Raw genomic sequence first — 23126 nt, forward strand, 5'->3', positions numbered from 1 at the left:
GCTGTAGGAGTGTCAGCAGTCTAGTTGAAAGTCAGGATTTTACAAATTGTATGGTCTTTATAAGGATCTAGGTTTCCAATACAACCTGTCATTGGGTCAAATGCAGTGTGACCTGTTCCAAACCAATTATTAGGCCGTTCTTTACACACTGATTTTGACTACGGATTACAAAATATAGGGTTCACGGCGGGTATGACCGATCGACATGGGATGCTTACTTCTCCTTGTCACCCGATCCCACCTCTGGTATATCCAGAGGTCCGTGTTTGCCCAACTCTTGATTTTGTATTCATTGTAGGAGTTACATGTATGAGATTGATCACGGTTTGTTATATTCACTTTTTCGTTTTTCACACACGCACACACTGGTGTGATCATCCAGTAATGGCACCTGGTATGCCTAAAACATTTTTAGACTGTTAAAAGTATAGGAAATTGAACGAATGTCAGACCCCTAAGGTCAAGGTTATGGGTAAATATTGCTTTTTTGCTTATCAAAATTACAAGCCTATTGTGATTAATCATATAACATGATAATGTTTATTCTGAGATTGATTCCATTGCGGATGAGAGGACTCTATTTTAGCTTTATATAATACCTAAAACACAACTTTCAATATTCAGAATTGTTTGTACTTCCAGCTCCTATGTCAGAAGTAAGCATCGACTCTAAGGTACATTACAACGAAGGTGATCTGATGACTTTCAATTGTACAACGAAAGTGGATCCAGATTATAGTTACTTTTACGCTGAATTAATCAAAGATTCCAACATTCTTTTCACAATTCCCGGTCCAGATTTTGGGACTGGACCTAACACCGACTGTTCCATTGATTTCAACTGGGTTGGTGGTCCCCCTCTTCCACTGACTTTCAATCAAAACGGCGTCATAGTCCGCTGTGTTGTACGAAACAATGTGCTGAATAAGACTAAGATTGCTGAAAAGACGCTGAATGTATCATCTGCTGGTATGTTTAATAAACAATGGAGTGAACTAATACGATCAAATGTCCCAATTTCTAGTAACGTTAGATGAAGCATTTGTTCCCTAGTAAAATATGAGAAAATGCACTTTGCACGTATTTCGGAAGATATATGAAAAAGTGGGGTATCCTATCACAACATGGCGTATCATAATATAAAAGACCCACAGGAGTTTTCGAAATGAGAAACACAGGGGATTTTGACTTTGATTGTAACTTTGATTTAAACTTGAACACTTGTAGGAATCGAGATGTTTGCGTACGATAGCATTCAGCACGTCTATTTGATATCAAATATGTACATAGCACATAACAAAAACTACAGGGAACTTACTTTCCTTCTTGAGATCCAACATGAAATACATGTAGTTTTTCATTTCTGAAAGTTTGATAAACCTGAATAAGAATTGCAGCTTATGATTTAGTATTGTATACAAAGATTTTCGAAATTTCCATTTCAGTGCCTTAATGTATCGAGTACAATATTGATCACTGTTCGTTATCTTCACCTTTCATTAACACCACTAGGAACTAAAGTTTGCATATTAGGTGCCTGCCTGGCATTTTGATACTCTTTTTGAAACAATTCCCAATATCCATTTCAGTGACCCTCACCTCTCATACTTGACTTTGAAAACCAATATGAATCAAGGACGTCATATAAGTAATACTTTCTGCGAGTTTTAAGGCATTCGGAAAGAGATTTGTCTTAAATTTTGAATACAGGGCTGAACCAACTAATCAAGAAAGGTCTTATTAATGAACGAATGAACAAACATACCATCGTAGAAACGACCGACATAACTGTTGTATTGATTGATTGAATATTGTTTAACGTCCCTCTCAAGAATTTTTCACTCATATGGAGACGTCACTAATGCCGGTGAAGGGCTGCAAATTTTAGACCTATGCTCGGCGCTTATGGCCTTTGAGCAGGGAGGGATCTTTATCGTTCCACACGTACTGTGAAACGGGACCTCGGTTTTTATGGTCTCAGGCGAAGGACCACTCCATTTAGTCGCCTCTTACGACAAGCAAGGGGTACTGAGGATCTATTCTAACCCAGATCCCCACGGGAGAGCACCTGTTTCAAAAAGATGAAAATAATATATACATTTCAAAAATAAAATAACGATATGTACATGAGTGTGTGTATAAAATAAAAATATACATTACTTTATTTCAGATGTTGCATTTTTTGAATATAGCAAATCAAACCTGACAAAAAGTTTCCAAGAAATAGAATGCATAGCCCGCAGTGCGTCATCAATTTTTCAGGAAATCATTTTATCTAAAGATGGTGCCGAAATTGCTGTTATGAATAGTTCAGGAACGGCCTCAATGCTCATAACTAATGCGAGATACTCTGTAACAACACAATCGTATGGTGGCGATGAACGACTGATCTTGAGAATATCCAGTGTGGAGTGCGAAGATCAAGGAATGTTTGGTTGCAAAATGTCGACAAAGAAGAATTCTATAATAACCGCTCCCAATATGACGTTTATTGTGGAAGGTAATTAATTTAACGTTTACTTATTTGCCTACATTATGTATTTGTATTTAGCAATTTGTGAATTTTTGATATATTTCAAAGGCGAAATTGTCAATTCAGTTTCGCTGTATCTATGCGTAGTCAGACACTTCAACGTACTGTATTTAGTTTGATCCATATAGTTTCCCTAGTAATCTTGTTCTGTAAATAGTATTTTAAAATTATGGTGATGTACTTAATTATACATGTTTACATGTACTTAAACACTGTGTTATCAAATTCTATCCATCAACTATTATCACTTCTGAATTACTTGGTCATATCCTTACTGAATGTTATTGTCATGTTGCAAGGAGCTAAACCAGAATTGAAATTACATCCCGACATCTTCGAACCTTTCGCCAGAGCAGGCCTCAATCATATTTGTTCCATGGAGCACACCGGAATGGCAGACAGAAATAACTACTTGGAAGTTCAAATATTCAAACCGAACGCTGTGACTGGTTTTAGATACTCAAACAAAATAGCAGAGACCGAAAAAATGCTGGATCCTACGAACAATATAACTTACATCAACATCACAGGAACGACTGCCCAGTTCCTTCTTGTGTCTGATTGGAAAACGAATGTGTCGTGTAACAACCAGGAAACGATAACATTTTTGCTTGACTTGACGATGGAGTTCAATAATGGGACTGTGAAATGTGTGCTGAAGGACGACGAGACAGTGCACTCTTCTGTGGAGTCACGCATAACAGTGATTCCTGGTAAGACATTTTCTATAATTTCATAAAAATCTAGGAATAATTTCAATCTCGTTGATGTCCTGCTAGATTAGTTTGTACAAGGCTTATCTGTCTTTCTGTTGTTTGAATTGTAACGGAAAATTTACTTTAGGTAACTTTTGTGACGGATATGAGCACCAATCTATCAGAAAGCATCCGAACAATGACTGCAATAGTTATGTCGATTGTACGGAAATCGGAGGGAAAATGTATGCTGTAGGAAATCGCTGTCCTACCAGCCATTGCATAGAATATACAACCAGACATTGTGTACCTTGTGACGGTAGTTTTACTTGCGAGGAAATAACAACACCTGGTAAAATGTCTTTCTAATTCCTAATTAACACTATTGGTAATGATAGCACATTTAATGTGACTTCGATTCAACTTTACTGTTTATTTCATGTGTAATTTCTTTTAAATGTTTAATACTAAGCTTGCAAATGATCTACAGTATGAAGAAAAAAATCTTACTTTGTGTTGATAATGTTTTTATCTATTTTAGTTTTTAAATTTGTTGGTAGTCATGAAATATAACTTTAAGGTAGAATAACAATCATTAAATTTGAAGACAATCATATCATTTGAAATGGGACGTAAATTCCAAATCATTGACAAACAATTGACAATAGTGTTTTAAAAAAGGGTACTTTTATTTGAATGCTAGTTAATGGTATTGGCATATTTCAATATACTCTAGATATCAAATTATTACCTCATATATGTTAAACAGTATTTGTCTTACTGTAAACTTGATTATTTCCATTTAGGGCCTACAACAATAATGACAACCCTACCACCAGGAACACATTGTGAGTTGGAATTTACTTTACATACATAGAATGTGCTTCTGTGTTTCCATTCATACTATCCATGATGTTGTTATGAAAATGATTCACCAAGGGATTTGATTTTTTGAAAAAATATCTATATATTGCTGAAGCTATCATCATTGTAATTTATGGGGGGATATGGTTTCTTCAAATATTTAAGAGGAAAATTATAGAAAATTGCTATGAAATGTTACAAGAAGTAGATGTTCATTAAAGGGACTGGTTCACGTTTTTTGATAAAAATATTTTTTACTTTTGATGTTAACCATTAGAAATATAACTCATTTAATGTTGACAGACAAAATTTTGACCTTCTGAATGTATGAATGAAAGCAATATTTTAGCCTTAGATATGTGTTATGTAAACAAAGACTCGAGTCTTTTTATGTAAACAAACAAACAAGTGAAATATTGATTTTGTAATATAATGTATCTTAATTTTGCATAGTCACAATTTTTAACTTTTAGATGATACATTTCACCCCCCCCCCAAAATGCTTGAAAAATGAAACATATAATAATACTTTGATTGATATCCATTTCTTTTGAAAATTCCGTAAACAATAACATACCACAATCTTTGTTTACAAAATAAATAATGAACTCTATAAAATGAGCTTCTGTGATAATGTATAACCTTAATTTTCATGTGAAATCTTTCAAACACATTAGACAGTAGATTTTGATCATTAAAAATGAAAAACAAAATTTTGGGTAAAATCGTGAATCAGTCCCTTTAATAAAGGAAAATATATATGAACTGGGTGTTGAATTTAGTCCTATGACGTCACAACCAAATACTGACGAAAATCAAACGTCTTTTTGAGTCCTGTGTCTGCTGGGTATGGATAGGGCCTAATTTGACGTAAAATATGATATTCAGTATCTGTGTATTTCTACATTACTTTGATGCCGCAAGTTTGGATATAACGTTTTTTGCTATATATCCTATGTGTATCATGCATTATGTTTTCAACAATATCAGTGCAAAACGTTTGGTATACAAGACATTTATAACATTACGCGTATTATAGATGTGTCCTGTAATGATTCCACCCACTCGGAGGGGACATCAGCCATCGTAAAATGTGTTGTCCTAGATAACACATTCGTCAGCCTAAACATCACATTCCTCCCAGAGTCAAGTCAAGGAAGTGAGGAAAAAATAGCAGAAATTCTCCCAGACGGCACCGTGCAATCTCAGTCCCGTTCTGACATGGACATATCCACCAACTTTGCTTCAACGCCGATGGTTTTATCCATGACATTCCATTCAGTCAATTGCAGTGGGAAAGGACGATATAGTATCACCGGCATGGGAACAGATTCATTGGTTGCCCTTTCTGTTGAAACATTTAGACTAAATGTTATCAGTAAGTTTATCATTTTGAGTTATCAGATTGATCAGGTCAATCAACAGTAATTAACAAGCATTTACATGTACAACGATGGGAGTAAATAATTGAATTAATTATTGAATACCAGAAGGATGTGTCTTATATAACTTATACTGTGTAAGGCACAGGAATCAGTCAAGGTTGCATTTCATTTCTAAATATAGATAACAATTCGTTCTCAATCACTGTAAATGTACAAAGTTTAGACGATATACTAGAAAACACATGTAGTTACATGTGTGTCAGTGACAGTCATTTTCAGCATTTATCACAAGACAGCAATATTCATATAAAACCTCTCTCGTGGGGATCCGGGTTAGAATAGGTCCTCAGTACCGCTTGCATGTCGTAAGGGGCGACTTAATGGGGAGGTCCTTCAAATGAGACCGCGAATGAAGAGGCCCCGTGTCACAGTAGGTGTGGCCCGATAAAGATCCCTGCCTGCTCAAAGGCTGTAAGCGCCGAGGTTACAGAATCGTACAGACCTTCACAGGCAATATGACGTCTCCATAGGAGTGATAAAGTCTTCAGTGAGACGATAAACAATATACTACTAGCCAACTAACAAATAGAACTACAGTTATCATTCATAAAACATCGATATAAGAGACTTTGATATAGTGTATGAAATGGTTTGCTAATAGGCATTATGTAGTTAACATTCAATTATGAGTACTATAAGTGTACCTGTTGACAATATTTGCAACTCACATACTCCAGTTTTGGCAATTCATTTGTATACACAAACTCTAATTATCTTTAAAAAACAAACACCTATAAAATCACAACAATTACAACACCTATTTAACCTTATCCAGTATCTGAACATTTATAATATTATTTTCAGATCAAGCAGTAAGTACCAAATTGATAGTAAATCTGACCATTTGGTTAACGTTTAGAAAATCAGAAGTATTGACCGTTTCGTTCACATGCGAGAATAAATCATTTAATGTTCTGTGTGTTTTATGTTTTGGGGGAACGTTTGTTTCGGGGAATATGTTTATTTCTATTTTTTCTGTTTCTGTATTCTGTCACCAGTTGTTGGCGAAATACAACAAATTTAGACCTATGCTTAGTGCTCAGGGCCGTATCATTTAGTGATCTTTAGCGTGCCAACGCGTGCCTCGACACGGGACCTTCATTTTTACGGCCATATCCCAAAGATCCGTGTCACTCACTTCCACTTCCGAGTGTTTGGCAAAGAAATAGTCACTATATTTTTGTTTACGTCTAAGGCTTGGCGCGGTCATGACACGAACAGGGCTCACGACCACGAAGAGAATGCTCTACCACTGACCTACCGCTGTCAGAAATTGCAACTAATTAAAGTTTCCTTCCCAGATATTAAGTATAATTGCGAGCTTTCAGTTGAATTGAACAAAACTAGTTATAGATAAATGAACTTCTAAAGGCGATTGATTTGTACCATAATTTTATAAAGGAATGTACCGTATATCTTTTTAAACTAGTATTACTAATGACCATAATGTTTCATGTGATAGAATACTTTCTTAGTTACCGGTCGCGGTAGCTTAGTGCAGGTAGGGCTCTCACTTTGCATCAATAACCCTCCCTGGGTTGGTCGTAATCATCATAGATAGGTACAAAATTGTGACACTTTCGTTACGGCTGGTGACGTCTCTACATTGGTGAATTGTTTTTTGATATGACGTAAAATAATACATAAAACTTACTCAGTTACTTTACATTTGTCACAAGCTTTCTGGGATTGAACAAAAATAACCATTCTGACAACACATTTCAGCAGAAACACAATGAATACCATCATTATGATGAAATAACAATTCTATGTCAGGAAATTAAGTTTCAAAAATCATATACTTTATCATATATGTAAGTTTAGTTCAGTTCATTTTGTTAAACTATTTGTTTGATCATTTTAAAAAAAAAAAAATTTACTCTTGTCTTTGTGGAGTGCATATATCGTAAAACATTAAAGCACGTATGCTTTATTAAAGTTTGTCCATTTACTAATTACTATTATTGTAAATCCTATATCACAATAAATACAGCGATATGTTAAAATCAAGTCTATTATTTAGCGTGAAATCACTTGCTTTTGGGGTGACTAATTTTCGTGGATTGTCCATATTTTATCCTTTCGTTGGGATGTAATTTCGTGGGTATGGTTTCGGTACACTGAATTATTATATTTGTGTATTTCGTTGTGGTTTGAAATTCCTGAGATAGGAGTAATCTGGAAATCCACGAAACCTAATAATTTTACAGTACTATAAAAATTGATTTTCAGGCAATCTGACAGCATTCAGTATAAACACGAGTCCAATTTACCAAGAGGGTTCACAGATTGAATTCAACTGTACAGCTACTCTAGATGAGTCTCACGCAGACATTAAAGCGTACTACAAAAGACAATCAGAGAGCAGTTCTACCGAAATTGAAGGATCAACAGTTATCACTGAAAGAAACGACCCACACTGTCTTGTGAATGTCGTTTGGAAACCATCAAATCCTATGATAGCTGATGGAAGTTTCAATAATACCGATCTTAAATGTTCAATTATGCAATGGCCATTTGCAAATAAATTCAAGTCAATTATTGTTGGAAGCGCAGGTATAGTTTCGCACGGAAGTTTTTAAAAAAAAAAATAATTATCTTTTAATTATTATTAAAACAACTGATATACAATAAACAGATTTACATAAGTAAAAAATAAGCACATAAACTTGTATGTATTGCATCTCTAATTTGATACACTTGCGTGTTTTATGTGTCACTGAATTACAGGGATTTGCATATATTATACACAAGCACTATACATCAGACATAGATATACAAGTATTATACATGTATTATACACAAGCACTATACATCAGACATAGATATACAAGTATTATACATCTATTATACACAAGCACTATACACCAGACATAGACATACAAGTATTATACATATATTATACACAAGCTCTATACATCAGACATAAATATACAAGTATTACATTATATTATACACAAACACTATACATCAGCCATAGATATACAAGTATTATACATGTATTATACACAAGCACTATACATCAGACATAGATATACAAGTATTATACATATATTATACACAAGCACTATACATCAGACATAGATATACAAGTATTATACATATATTATACACAAGCACTATACATCAGACATAGATATACAAGTATTATACATGTATTATACACAAGCACTATACATCAGACATAGATATACAAGTATTATACATATATTATACACAAACACTATACATCAGACAGACATACAAGTATTATACATATATTATACACAAGCACTATACATCAGACATAGATATACAAGTATTATACATATATTATACACAAACACTATACATCAGACAGACATACAAGTATTATACATATATTATACACAAACACTATACATCAGACATAGATATACAAGTATTATACATATATTATACACTAGCACTATACATCAGACATAGACATACAAGTATTATACATATATTATACACAAGCACTATACATCAGACAGACGTACAAGTATTACATTATATTATACACAAACACTATACATCAGACATAGACATACAATTATTATACATATATTACACAAACACTATACATCAGACATAGACATACAATTATTATACATATATTACACAAACACTATACATCAGACATAGATATACAATTATTATACATATATTATACACCAGCACTATACATCAGACATAGATATACAAGTATTATACACAAACACTATACATCAGACATAGACATACAATTATTATACATATATTATTCACTAGCACTATACATCAGACAGACATACAAGTATTATACATATATTATACACAAACACTATACATCAGACATAGATACACAAGTATTATACATATATTATACACAAGCACTATACATCAGACACACAAGTATTATACATATATTATATACAAACACTATACATCAGACATAGATATACAAGTATTATACATATATTATACACAAGCACTATACATCAGACATAGATATACAAGTATTATACATATATTAAACACAAGCACTATACATCAGACAGACATACAAGTATTATACATATATTATACACAAGCACTATACATCAGACAGACATACAAGTATTATACATATATCATATACAAACACTATACATCAGACATAGATATACAAGTATTATACATATATTATACACACTAGAACTATACATCAGACATAGATACACAAGTATTATACACAAGCACTATACATCAGACAGACATACAAGTATTATACATATATTATACACAAGCTCTATACATCAGACATAGATATACAAGTATTATACATATATTATACACAAACACTATACATCAGACAGACATACAAGTATTATACATATATTATACACAAGCACTATACATCAGACATAGATATACAAGTATTATACATATATTATACACAAACACTATACATCAGACAGACATACAAGTATTATACATATATTATACACAAACACTATACATCAGACATAGATATACAAGTATTATACATATATTATACACTAGCACTATACATCAGACATAGACATACAAGTATTATACATATATTATACACAAGCACTATACATCAGACAGACGTACAAGTATTACATTATATTATACACAAACACTATACATCAGACATAGACATACAATTATTATACATATATTACACAAACACTATACATCAGACATAGACATACAATTATTATACATATATTACACAAACACTATACATCAGACATAGATATACAATTATTATACATATATTATACACCAGCACTATACATCAGACATAGATATACAAGTATTATACACAAACACTATACATCAGACATAGACATACAATTATTATAGATATATTATTCACTAGCACTATACATCAGACAGACATACAAGTATTATACATATATTATACACAAACACTATACATCAGACATAGATACACAAGTATTATACATATAATATACACAAACACTATACATCAGACACACAAGTATTATACATATATTATATACAAACACTATACATCAGACATAGATATACAAGTATTATACATATATTATACACAAGCACTATACATCAGACATAGATATACAAGTATTATACATATATTAAACACAAGCACTATACATCAGACAGACATACAAGTATTATACATATATTATACACAAGCACTATACATCAGACAGACATACAAGTATTATACATATATCATATACAAACACTATACATCAGACATAGATATACAAGTATTATACATATATTATACACACTAGAACTATACATCAGACATAGATACACAAGTATTATACACAAGCACTATACATCAGACAGACATACAAGTATTATACATATATTATACACAAGCTCTATACATCAGACATAGATATACAAGTATTATACATATATTATACACAAACACTATACATCAGACATAGATATACAAGTATTATACATATATTATACACAAGCTCTATACATCAGACATAGATATACAAGTATTATACATATATTATACACAAGCACTATACATCAGACATAGATATACAAGTATTATACATATATTATACACAAGCACTATACATCAGACAGACATACAAGTATTATACATATATTATACACCAGCACTATACATCAGACATAGATATACAAGTATTATACACAAACACTATACATCAGACATAGACATACAATTATTATACATATATTATACACAAGCACTATACATCAGACAGACATACAAGTATTATACATATATTATACACAAGCACTATACATCAGACATAGATACACAAGTATTATACATATATTATACAGAAGCACTATACATCAGACACACAAGTATTATACATATATTATACACAAGCTTTATACATCAGACATAGATATACAAGTATTATACATATATTATACACAAGCACTATACATCAGACATAGATATACAAGTATTATACATATATTATACACAAGCACTATACATCAGACATAGATATACAAGTATTATACATATATTATACACAAGCACTATACATCAGACATAGATATACAAGTATTATACATATATTATACACAAGCACTATACATCAGACAGACATACAAGTATTATACATATATTATACACCAGCACTATACATCAGACATAGATATACAAGTATTATACACAAACACTATACATCAGACATAGACATACAATTATTATACATATATTATACACAAGCACTATACATCAGACAGACATACAAGTATTATACATATATTATACACAAGCACTATACATCAGACATAGATACACAAGTATTATACATATATTATACAGAAGCACTATACATCAGACACACAAGTATTATACATATATTATACACAAGCACTATACATCAGACATAGATATACAAGTATTATACATATATTATACACAAGCACTATACATCAGACATAGATATACAAGTATTATACATATATTATACACAAGCTCTATACATCAGACAGACATACAAGTATTATACATATATTATACACAAGCACTATACATCAGACATAGATATACAAGTGTTATACATATATTATACACAAACACTATACATCAGACAGACATACAAGTATTATACATATATTATACACCAGCATTATACATCAGACATAGATACACAAGTATTATACACAAACACTATACATCAGACTTAGACATACAAGTATTATACATATATCATACACAAGCACTATACATCAGACATAAATATAGAAGTGTTATACATATATTATACACAAACACTATACATCAGACATAGATATACAAGTATTATACACAAACACTATACATCAGACATAGATACACAAGTATTATACATATATTATACACACTAGAACTATACATCAGACATAGATATACAAGTATTATACATATATTATACACAAGCACTATACATCAGACATAGACATACAATTATTATACATATATTATACACAAACACTATACATCAGACAGACATACAAGTATTATACATATATTACACACTAGCACTATACATCAGACAGACATACAAGTATTATACATATATTATACACAAGCACTATACATCAGACATAGATATACAATTATTATACATATATTATACACAAGCACTATACATCAGACATAGATATACAAGTATTATACATATATTATACACAAGCACTATACATCAGACAGACATACAAGTATTATACATATATTATACACAAGCACTATACATCAGACATAGATACACAAGTGTTATACATATATTATACACAAGCACTATACATCAGACATAGATATACAAGTATTATACATATATTATACACAAGCACTATACATCAGACATAGATATACAAGTATTATACATATATTATACACAAGCACTATACATCAGACATAGATATACAAGTATTATACATATATTATACACAAGCACTATACATCAGACAGACATACAAGTATTATACCTATATTTACTTGTCTTCTAAGATTTACGTGTATGGTGCAACGTCGAAAATTAAGTATTAAACACACACATTTAAAGAAATACTTATAGGTTTATAATTATATGTTGCAAAAATGTACCACGTGACGATAGTAATGTGATTAATTGAAAGGCCCCCATATGCAAAAGGATACACAATTTTTAATAGCTAGTCCATGAAAGTATCTTCTTGATCTTCAACTGGAGGGCAGCCCCCCTCTGAGGGTGGGATTATGATATTCAATGATAATACTCTCTAAGATTAATTACCATCTTTTTGAAAAAATGAAAATGCTTTGTATTGCCAGTAGCAAATAGTGTTTCTGAATATTGTGAAATACATCCTTTAAAGTTGCATAAAAGTCCTTCAGATGTTTCATCAATATTTTAAAGTCTACAATACATTTTATATTTGTATATTTGTAGAGCTATAATCCAAAATATATTTTACAGTATACGTATTGTATTTATATCAAGGATTTTCTACAAATTAATCAGAAATGTGGTTGAGTGACCATATATATTTCTTTAAAGAGGTCATCCATAAAGTAGATGTATATTTGGATACCACACTGTCTTTGTCAATATAAAAAATTCCAAATAATCCCTTCACCGGCATTGGTGCCGTCTCCATATAAGTGAAAAATTCCCGAGAGAGAGACATTAAACAATATACAACCAACCAACCAACCAACCAACCAAATAATCAATTGATTTGTAAACATGAAAACTGCAAGCCTTTTATAAATCTGAAAAATTATGCAACTAGACTATTAGTACATTGTGCTTAAAGTAACTGTTACAAAACGAAATAGTTTGATAACTTTGTTTTGGAATCAGTCTTTCGTTTTTTCAAAGGACATATCATTCTGCGCAAAATGGTGTAAATAAAGTATACTCAATTTCCCTTTTACAATCGACTATCTCCGTCTCTGCACTCACTCTATTTCACAATTTTATAAAAACTAAAAATCTGCTTTTGATATTTCGACCTTTAATAAACATTTTATTAAAGTTAAATGTATTAAACGTTTGTATGTAATACTATGCATGATAAGGCTAACTTTCATTACCTTTTTACAGATGTCGCCTTTGATATGTACAAAATTGAAGCTAACATCAACAGCACGGTGTCTTCCAAATGCTTTGCAAGGAATGTGAATGCTGTAAAAGCGATTGTTATAAGAAGAGCTGACAATAACGCGACGGTCGCCAGTGTCTCTCTAACAAACACCCTTATCAACAGTATAGATGGAGTAACGGTCAGTTACACAAACAACTCTTTGACGATGTCCATAGCAGCATTAAGTTGTTTGGATGAGGGATACTATACCTGCACCGTTGTAAAATCTGATGATGCAGAGACCAGTGCACCGGCGCAACTTCACATTCAACCAAAAGGTATTGGTGTCATTTCACTAGAAAGATATATAGCTATTAAAATATAATACTGAATATATCTAAGCTTATCTTAGTGGTGTTTTTATTTTGGAGTGTTTTGTGCTACTACATGTATGAGTTCTCTTATATTCTAAACGAAAATACATTAATACGAAATATATATGTATATATATGTACACCGCATTGATGTAGAACAATAAAAGGTGACTAAGGCATGGTTGTGCGGAAGTCAATAGTTTAAACAGTAGCACTAAAAGTTTGATTACTCCCTACAGCTCCACCCAAAAAGCAGTTATCGACATTGCGCCTCGATCCAGACATAAAAGAAAACAGTTATGACAGTGCCAAAGTACACACCTGTACCGGAGATGTAGGCTATCCAGTGAGCGAGGGATATTTATCAATAACAATTACTAACCCCGACACCAATGTTAGCTATGCATATGATATAAAAGCAGTGACAGATGCCATGAAAACTCCCGAAGCACCGCCTCTTAAATTTAGAGTAAATTTTGCAACTGGACTAAGCATACTAATTGTAGAAGATGACGAAACAACTTATATCAACTGTACAAGGACGAGAATGATAAAGTTTTTATTGCAAGTTACGAGGGACTGGAATATGGCGAGGATTCGCTGCAGTGTTAAAACAGATAATGGTGAAATAAAGGAAACCGTAGTTGAAGATGAAATATACGTTATTCCAAGTAAGTAAAATGTATTATGGTAAATTACTTCATAATATACGAGTTTATCTGTAGGTTGTTTTAAATCATTCGTTTTTAATGTAACTCCATACTCGCATTATCATCTGATAAAAGTTTGAAACGTGTATTTATTTCAATTCATTAGAGTTAAAACTAATAAATTATCAAATAAAATATATAGGTCATCACACTTTTTAAGATGCGAGACATACATATAAAAAAATCATAGATCAATGTAAGAAAATAGTTATTTGCCTTCAATAGCATTATTAAAATTTTACAAAAACTGGTTAAAGCAATATGATAGTATTCATAATAATTTCATGAAACTGTTTCTTTACAAAACTATTCACAATTTCTGTAAAAATACGAAAAATCTATCGCATGATGAACTTAATAAAGGATTCAATGAAAACAAAGTCATTGCCCTTGATTTCAATATTTTGAAACATATTGATTATTCATATATAACTTAGACTTTTGAAGTATTTTATGTTTAACAAGATTTGTTTTACAATAACCATTGAAAAAGACTCCAACAAAATTTATGGTAATATCATGCACAAATCTAAATAAATCATTGATTTTGTAAAAATCTTCTGACGTCACAGGAGGGTGGAATTACTTTAACACTCGAAACTTGAAATGGAATAATTGTTTTTAACAATGTTACTCTAAATCTGTGTAGACTAATTGAATTTAACCAAGTTTACAGAACTAAAAGCCTCTGCATGTCATATTGAAATTTGTGCACATTTTGTATGCAAAAAGCCTCACTGAATTCAAACTTATTCGTATCAAATTAAGTAGTATGAAAGGTGAAGATAATGAACAGTGATCAATCTCATAACTACTATAAGGAATACAAAATGGAGAGTTGGGCAAACATGGGCCCCTGGGCCTACCAGAAATGGGAGCAGGTGTCCAAGAGGAGTAAGCATTCCTGTCGACCTGTCAAGCCCGCCGTGATCCCTATATCTTGATCAGGCAAACGGAGTAATCTGCAGTTAAAATCAGTTTGCCAAAAACAGCCTAAAAATTGGTATGAAACACGTCAGACAGCATTTGACCCAATGACAGGATAGTATAGTCTACTGATAAGATAGGAATATATCATGTAATATTTAACAGAAACAACTTTGGTTTTATATTCATCGTCAACTTCCCACATTTATGTAGCAATATTCCATTATCACCTGCATATGGTGTTTATATATCTCAACTGATTCGATATGCAAGAGCTTGTTCTGGGTATAGTCAGTTTTTAAATCGAGGTAAGCTACTGACAAACAAGTTGATGGTACAGGGATCGATTGAAGTCAGCATTTCGCAAATTCTATGCTCGTTATAACGATCTAGTTCGTCAATACAACCTCGCATTGGGTCAAATGCTGTCTGACGTGTTTCATACCGATTGTTAAGCCGTTCTTGGCACATTGATTTTGACTGCGGATAACTCCGTTTACCTGATCAGGATATGGGGCTCACGGCGGGTGTGACCGGTCAACAGGGGATGCTTACTCCTCCTAGGCACCTGATCCCACCTCTGGTGTGTCCAGGGGTCCGTGTTTGCCCAACTATCTATTTTGTATTGCTTGTAGGAGTTATGAGATTGATCACTGTTCGTTATCTTCACCTTGCATTCACAAAATTATGTATATTTGTTATAATATGGGTGAAACCTATTCAATGATTAACCTACTTCCATTGTTTTAGAGAGTATATGTGATGATACGAATGGAACAGATGCATACCGACCGCACGAAAAAATGGATGGATGCCACACTTATGTAAGATGTACTAATTACATACCAGCAGGCCAACGTTGTATTCCTGACTTGTGTTTTAACCATGAAACAAGGGTTTGTGATTGGTGCTATAATGTGAAGTGTGAATCGGAGATGACGACTACGACAGAAGGTAAATGTATTTGTCGATTTTTCGGTTCTAAAATGTCAAGTATCTGAGACATTTATCAAATTAGAATTGTATGTATCGTATCATGATATAGGACTTGCATTTAGATATTGTTAAAGAAATGTAGTTCCTTGAACACTTCTTTGTGAATCAATATTTGAGATGCAATTGTTGTATATTCCTCATGTTACGCGAGTACATGTACCTAATTTGACAACATTTTCATTTCTCTTGAATGTAATTTAGCATGATTGGTTTAATATAAAGGGCTTTTAGGCCACTTGAGTAAACTCAGGTGACTTATTGCAATTTTTTGTCGTCCGTCATCGTCCGTTAACAATTTAACATTTTAAACTTCTTGATATCTACCATTCCATATCTTTTCAAATTTGGTATGAAACATCATTGGGACAAGGGGGCATAACTTGTAAATATCAGGTCTCCTGAACCCCTAGGGCCTTCGAGGTAGGATAAAAAGTTCCAAAAATTGGAAATTTCATGATTCCCGTGTTAAAGACTCTGACTTCAATGCGTTGTCAAACTTGCTGTATATAGTGTATGAATGGTGAAAATAACGAACAGTGATCAATCTGATAACTTCAATAAAAAAAACATCGTCAAAACAAAGCATAAAGATAATTTGATTAAACACTTGAAACACAAATCTATTTTCATAATACATGTTTATCATTACATAGCGACCAGTTCAGATTTATTTCCCCCCCCCCCATAAAATATAACTCGTTAAACGCAAATCAATTCGCAAAATTAATTTATAAAGGGACAAAAAGTCCTCGCTGAGCAACTCATTGACAACAAAACTATTTTCAACCATTTCAAATTCATGGTAACATATATCTGGATAGAGATGTGTGGATCATAGACTGAGTTTTCCCCGTTATAATTATCATAATTAAACGTGACATTACAATGTATATTACAAGTGCTGGAAACAAGCTCCATATAGCAATAAATCCCGTGAGTGCAAATTCATTCTATAGAGCCACGCACGAACGGAGCAAAACAACGGTGTATGCCTGATATATATTTTTGCCTTTAAAGGAATGAAAACAACTACAAATGGTTACATTGCTTTGGTTGTACATTTCAAATTCTTTTCCAGGATCGACAGAATTAGCGACAACAACTATCCCTCCATCTAGTACTCCAGCATTGCTTTGTAAGCTATCCATAAAACAGTTTTCTATATTTACAATCAATAGTTAGTATCATTGGTGGATGACAGGATTATAGCAGGCATTTTATATTTTAAAAAACCAGATTGTCGGAAGTAATTGATGTCAGTGAAGTTGGTATTGTTTTGAAAACTGACGTTTTCAAATATGTATGACCTTTCGAAATACTGAGATGCCAAAGGCTATAATTGCATTCTAAATATAGAATATGTAAGTTGATACGAATATGATATACAGATTCCGTATTTACAGGTCCTTTACAATCCTGCACGTCAGATTCGGCATATGAAGGGGACACTGCTAGACTGTCATGTTCTATGAACATGTCTACGTCATATACACAAATAACTGTCGCGAAAAAAGGTCAAGCTTTATTAGTGGTGTATCCAAACGGTACCATTGTCTTCAGTATCAGTGAATATGCCGACAAGTATAACTGGACTTTGGGCTCATCTTCCGTTTTCACAGTCAAGAACGCGTCATGTTCGGACAGATCAGAATATACATTCACGGTGGAGACTGATGACGGGAGGACCTGCTCTGAAAAACCGTCTTTTGATTTGAAAGGTAATATTCTAAAGCTTTGTGACTCTGTTTACTTTAGAGATATTTCATCTTTCGAGATTCATTATGAATATATATATATATATATATATATATATATATATATATATATATATATATATATATATAGATTTTTTTAAAATTACATATCCAATATGTTTACGAATACTTTGAGGAACACGCGAAAGACCTACAGTTATTACTATTAAGTACAATTTCAAAATCAAAGGTGATTTACTATTCCATATCTTGGATTAGCTGCAAATATGTAGCACTCTGGGAAAAATATGGGGATAGACCAGAGAGCTACAGATCCATCCCTTTTAAACAATACAACGTACTTTTTAAAACAATAATGTCTATGTAAAACTTATACGGTACCAATTTTGATGCACCAGATGCGCATTTCGACAAATCATGTCTCTTCAGTGATGCTCAACCGAAATGTTTGAAATCCGAAATAACAATGAAGTTTTCGAGCTATTATAGGGAAAAACAGTGTACCAAAAAAAGTGGAGCCAAATTCATCTAAGGATAAGAGCTATGCGTGAGGGAGGTAATCCTTAATTTTGAAATGAATTTTTAAATTTTATAACAGCAAATAAATATACACCCGTATTTTCAAGCTAGTAATGAAGTACTTAGCTACTGGGCTGTAGAGACCCTCGGGGACTAACAGTCCACCAGCAGAGGCCTCGACCCAGGGGTCATAATGTAAACAAATATCCCCACAGATATTTTAGTTAGATATTTTGAGTGATATTATTCCATATTATTTAAAAAGTCTTGTTTGAATAATTTTGAATATTGAATTTAATCCACGGTTTTCATTAATCTGGTCCCTTTCCCCGTCACTCTGTTTTGTGGGCGGGTACCAGATTAGGCTTTCACAGAATAGTAGGATTACTTTCCAATACTCAAGAACTTATTTTACATCGATGGAAGTGATATATTTTTCATTTTACATGTTTATAATAAATGAAGACCGAATATATACTTCTGATAGGATAATATTAATATATACGAAAAATCACAGGTGTTCGATAGCGAATAGCGAAGTATAAAAATAGAGTGGCGGGGATAGGGACCTGTCTAATGAAACCTATGTATTTAAACAACTATTTGTTTTTAAAAAATCAACTGGATTTATTTCATCTAAGATATTTAAATAAATTTTTCATGGGAATATTAGAGTACGAGTGTGAAAATGAATCGGGGTTGATTTGAGTGGCTACAGAGCTTGGCTACATGTACATCAACAAACGAAAATTAAAGCTGTGAGTTTTTGGGACGCATGGGGCTTTAATGAAAATTGGAAGGTATATTTGGGCACAGCCGTAGTGGGGAAATGTGTTAAAATATTTATAACACAATTTTGAGACGGAGATGGAAGAACACAACGGTATAAAGTATCAACTGTGCGCATTTCTTCTGCGCCGTAAATCGAAGATACTTTTTATAAGGGAAGGAGATGTTGGTCTATGGTCTGTCGCATTATTTCCCCAGAGAGCTACAGATCTGCAGCTAATCTCAATTGGGATATTGTACATTTACAATAATTAGATGCCACTAATAGTTAATTTTGTTATTATTTCTGGTTATATATCATAAGCCTTAACTTTAAGTAAATAAACTGTATGAACTTTTATTCAGTCAAACCAGCAACACCTACGTTAGCAATTGGTTACACGTGGGAAATTGGAAAAAACGAAAAGATTCACACTTGTTCAGGGGATGTTGGAAACCCTGCCGGAACATTGTCGCTTGAAATAAGAAACGGGACATCAGGAAATTATACATCATATACCCCCTCGCTTAGAGATGATAAGCCAAAGTTCCATGAAGAGAACTGTTCCAACACGCTAGATGTTGAGTTCTCAATTGATTTCACATCAACCGATCTCCAGGGACACTATATTCGTTGTGTTGCTGATAATCCACATACACTTCAGAGCTCGGACACTTCTCCTGCTTCCAATGCAGTGATGATCAACCCACTTCCTGGTAAGCTCAGTTTATGAAAATTTGCATAACAGTCTGATGTTTTGCATGAGTAAGGTTTGTTAACTTGTGTTAAAAATTACACAAAATTGTATACATGTAAGAAGAAAAAGAATTTTTTAATTCATTTTCTATATTGAATTATTTTTCAGCAACTGGTGATTAAGCTATACATAAGGCAAATACACCAAACTTTTAAATATGGTTCACGTTTCACAAACTGATTATTAAACACGCCTACGTGAAGGAGACGCAAATGTGAGAAATATTGTAAATGAAAAATATCAGTCCATTAAATACATGTAAATGTTAACATTATGATTTATTTGATAAAGCAAGTTAAATAATGATTACTATTATGAAAATCTAAAATATGCGATTCATTTGTCCGGATGCTTTATTTATCCGGACAGTTTTGCTAGGGGAAAATGTCTGGATTAACGAAGCTTCACTGTATATGTACGTATATTACGACGCATCTAACTTACCCTGTATTCTGTAGTCACTGTTCTGAAATATATCTGCGAACACCAAAATATATCATTCAAAAACAATTTTCTGAAGTAGATGCACCATGAAATGATAAAATGAACAATGTTTTGTAAAGCATTTAAATTTTCTTTGCAGTTAATCCATGTTTAGTTGATGGGCTTCATCCTTATCCAGGTGAATGCACTCGATATTTGAATTGTGCTACTAGCATCACCAGAGTTGGTCAATGTGGTGCATTATGCTTTAGCCCAAACAGTAGCACCTGTGATACTGATTGTTCTCATTGTTAGCTGTGATTTTTGTGTCGCCCACACAGCGAGGTAGGCACTAAGGAATTACTTTCTTTGGAGTGCGAACTCTTTCTGACTGGCTGGCTGGAGTTGTTGGTACCTGTATGCGACACATGTAATCCCCAGAAACATTTTATGAATAATGTGATACAGAGAGAATGCATGCTACAATATACAAATATTTTTATGAATTTAGTGTTCGTTATTGCGTAACATGGATGAGCTTTACCAAGATTATATTATATTTTTCAATGTTAATCTGTTTAAAAGATGTTTTTTTGTAGAAACTATTTCATACTTTATCAGATTGTTATGCATATATAGATGTAATGGCGTTAATATTTTATGAACACAACAAGAAAATCCTCGAAATACAGATGTAATGTCATCTGTAAAGTGAAGATGAAAAATCGGTTCGGACATTGACTATGTATATGAATAAATCATGCGAAACTTATTTTCTTTCTCTTTTTATTACAAATTTGCGGGAAAGATGTAGTCGCTCTTTGCCAATTGCTGAAAAGAGAGTATGTACATGTATAACAGTTCTATCAGGAAGAGCTATCAGTTACGTACAACGTCCGAATATGGCCTGTAAAACGTTGCAATATTATACAAATCTTGATTTATATTCGATAATCTTGATCATATGCGAAAATCTTGATATTCGATCAATCTTGATTTTTATTCGATTATCTTGTTACTCATATATATGCAAAAATCCTGATTGATATTCGGGAATCTTGATATTTATATACGAAAATGTTGATGTATATTCGATAATCTTTAAATTCTTTTATGAAAATTTTGATATATATTTTTATTCATATTCGATAAATCATGATTTATATTCGATAATCTTGATATTCATATCCGATAAGTTTTGACTTGTATTCCATAATTTCGTTATTCATATTCGATAAAACTTTATTTATATTCGACAATTTTGATATTGATGTACAAACGTTTAATTTGCTAGTATATTCGATAATCCTGATATTTATACGCGAACATTTTGATTTACATACGGTAAATCTTGATTTATATTCGATAATCTTATTATTTATGTTCGATAAATTGAAGAAGATTGTCGGATATAAATAAAAATTTATAAAATACAAGGAACAAAATTATAGAATATAAATAATGATTTATCACATATATAAATCAAATTTTCGTTCATAAATATAAAGATTACGGAATATGCATCAAAATGTTACATATAAATATCAAAATTATCGAATATACATCAAGATTTTCTCATATCGATGTAAGAATCATCGAATATAAATCCAGCTTTTGTAAAGATTGTTGAATATAAATCAAGATTTCTGCATATAGATCAAAATTTGTAAAATATTGCAACGTTTTACACGCCAAGATAGTATAATGGAGGTGTTTTACATTTTGTTGTTTACAGATTAATAATAAAAAAGTAAATCCCTTTTATTTGTGATGAATATCTACAGAAAAATCATTTGAATATAAGCAAACAATTTAATAACACTATAAAACCTTCGCTTTTTGGCTATTTAGTAGTGTA

At 32.3% G+C, this 23126-nt stretch overlaps 1 protein-coding gene across 1 annotated transcript; it reads left to right on the forward strand.

The window, feature by feature from the left end:
• The first annotated feature begins 674 nt into the window (after window positions 1–674).
• LOC130050297 (uncharacterized) lies at window positions 675–22040 on the forward strand. The gene is made up of 14 exons (XM_056149980.1): window positions 675–969; window positions 2171–2500; window positions 2833–3246; window positions 3377–3580; window positions 4035–4076; window positions 5132–5470; window positions 7770–8093; window positions 14099–14416; window positions 14692–15123; window positions 16840–17043; window positions 18164–18220; window positions 18489–18803; window positions 20454–20804; window positions 21429–22040. Exons 1-14 carry the CDS (start codon window positions 699–701, stop codon window positions 21581–21583), a joined length of 3756 nt encoding a protein of 1251 aa, XP_056005955.1. The 5' UTR covers window positions 675–698; the 3' UTR covers window positions 21584–22040.
• The last annotated feature ends 1086 nt before the right edge of the window (window positions 22041–23126 follow it).

The sequence above is a fragment of the Ostrea edulis genome, chromosome 9, assembly GCF_947568905.1.
Source record: "Ostrea edulis chromosome 9, xbOstEdul1.1, whole genome shotgun sequence".
In the NCBI taxonomy this organism is placed as follows: domain Eukaryota; kingdom Metazoa; phylum Mollusca; class Bivalvia; order Ostreida; family Ostreidae; genus Ostrea; species Ostrea edulis.

What these genes read in the sequence shown, in the direction of transcription:
- LOC130050297 (XM_056149980.1), top strand. Translation starts at nt 699, where the DNA reads ATGACTTTCAATTGTACAACGAAAGTGGATCCAGATTATAGTTACTTT. An exon ending in GCTGAATGTATCATCTGCTG is followed by an intron (nt 970 to 2,170) that starts GTATGTTTAATA and finishes ACTTTATTTCAG; the next exon opens with ATGTTGCATTTTTTGAATAT. An exon ending in ATTTAGACTAAATGTTATCA is followed by an intron (nt 5,471 to 7,769) that starts GTAAGTTTATCA and finishes ATTGATTTTCAG; the next exon opens with GCAATCTGACAGCATTCAGT.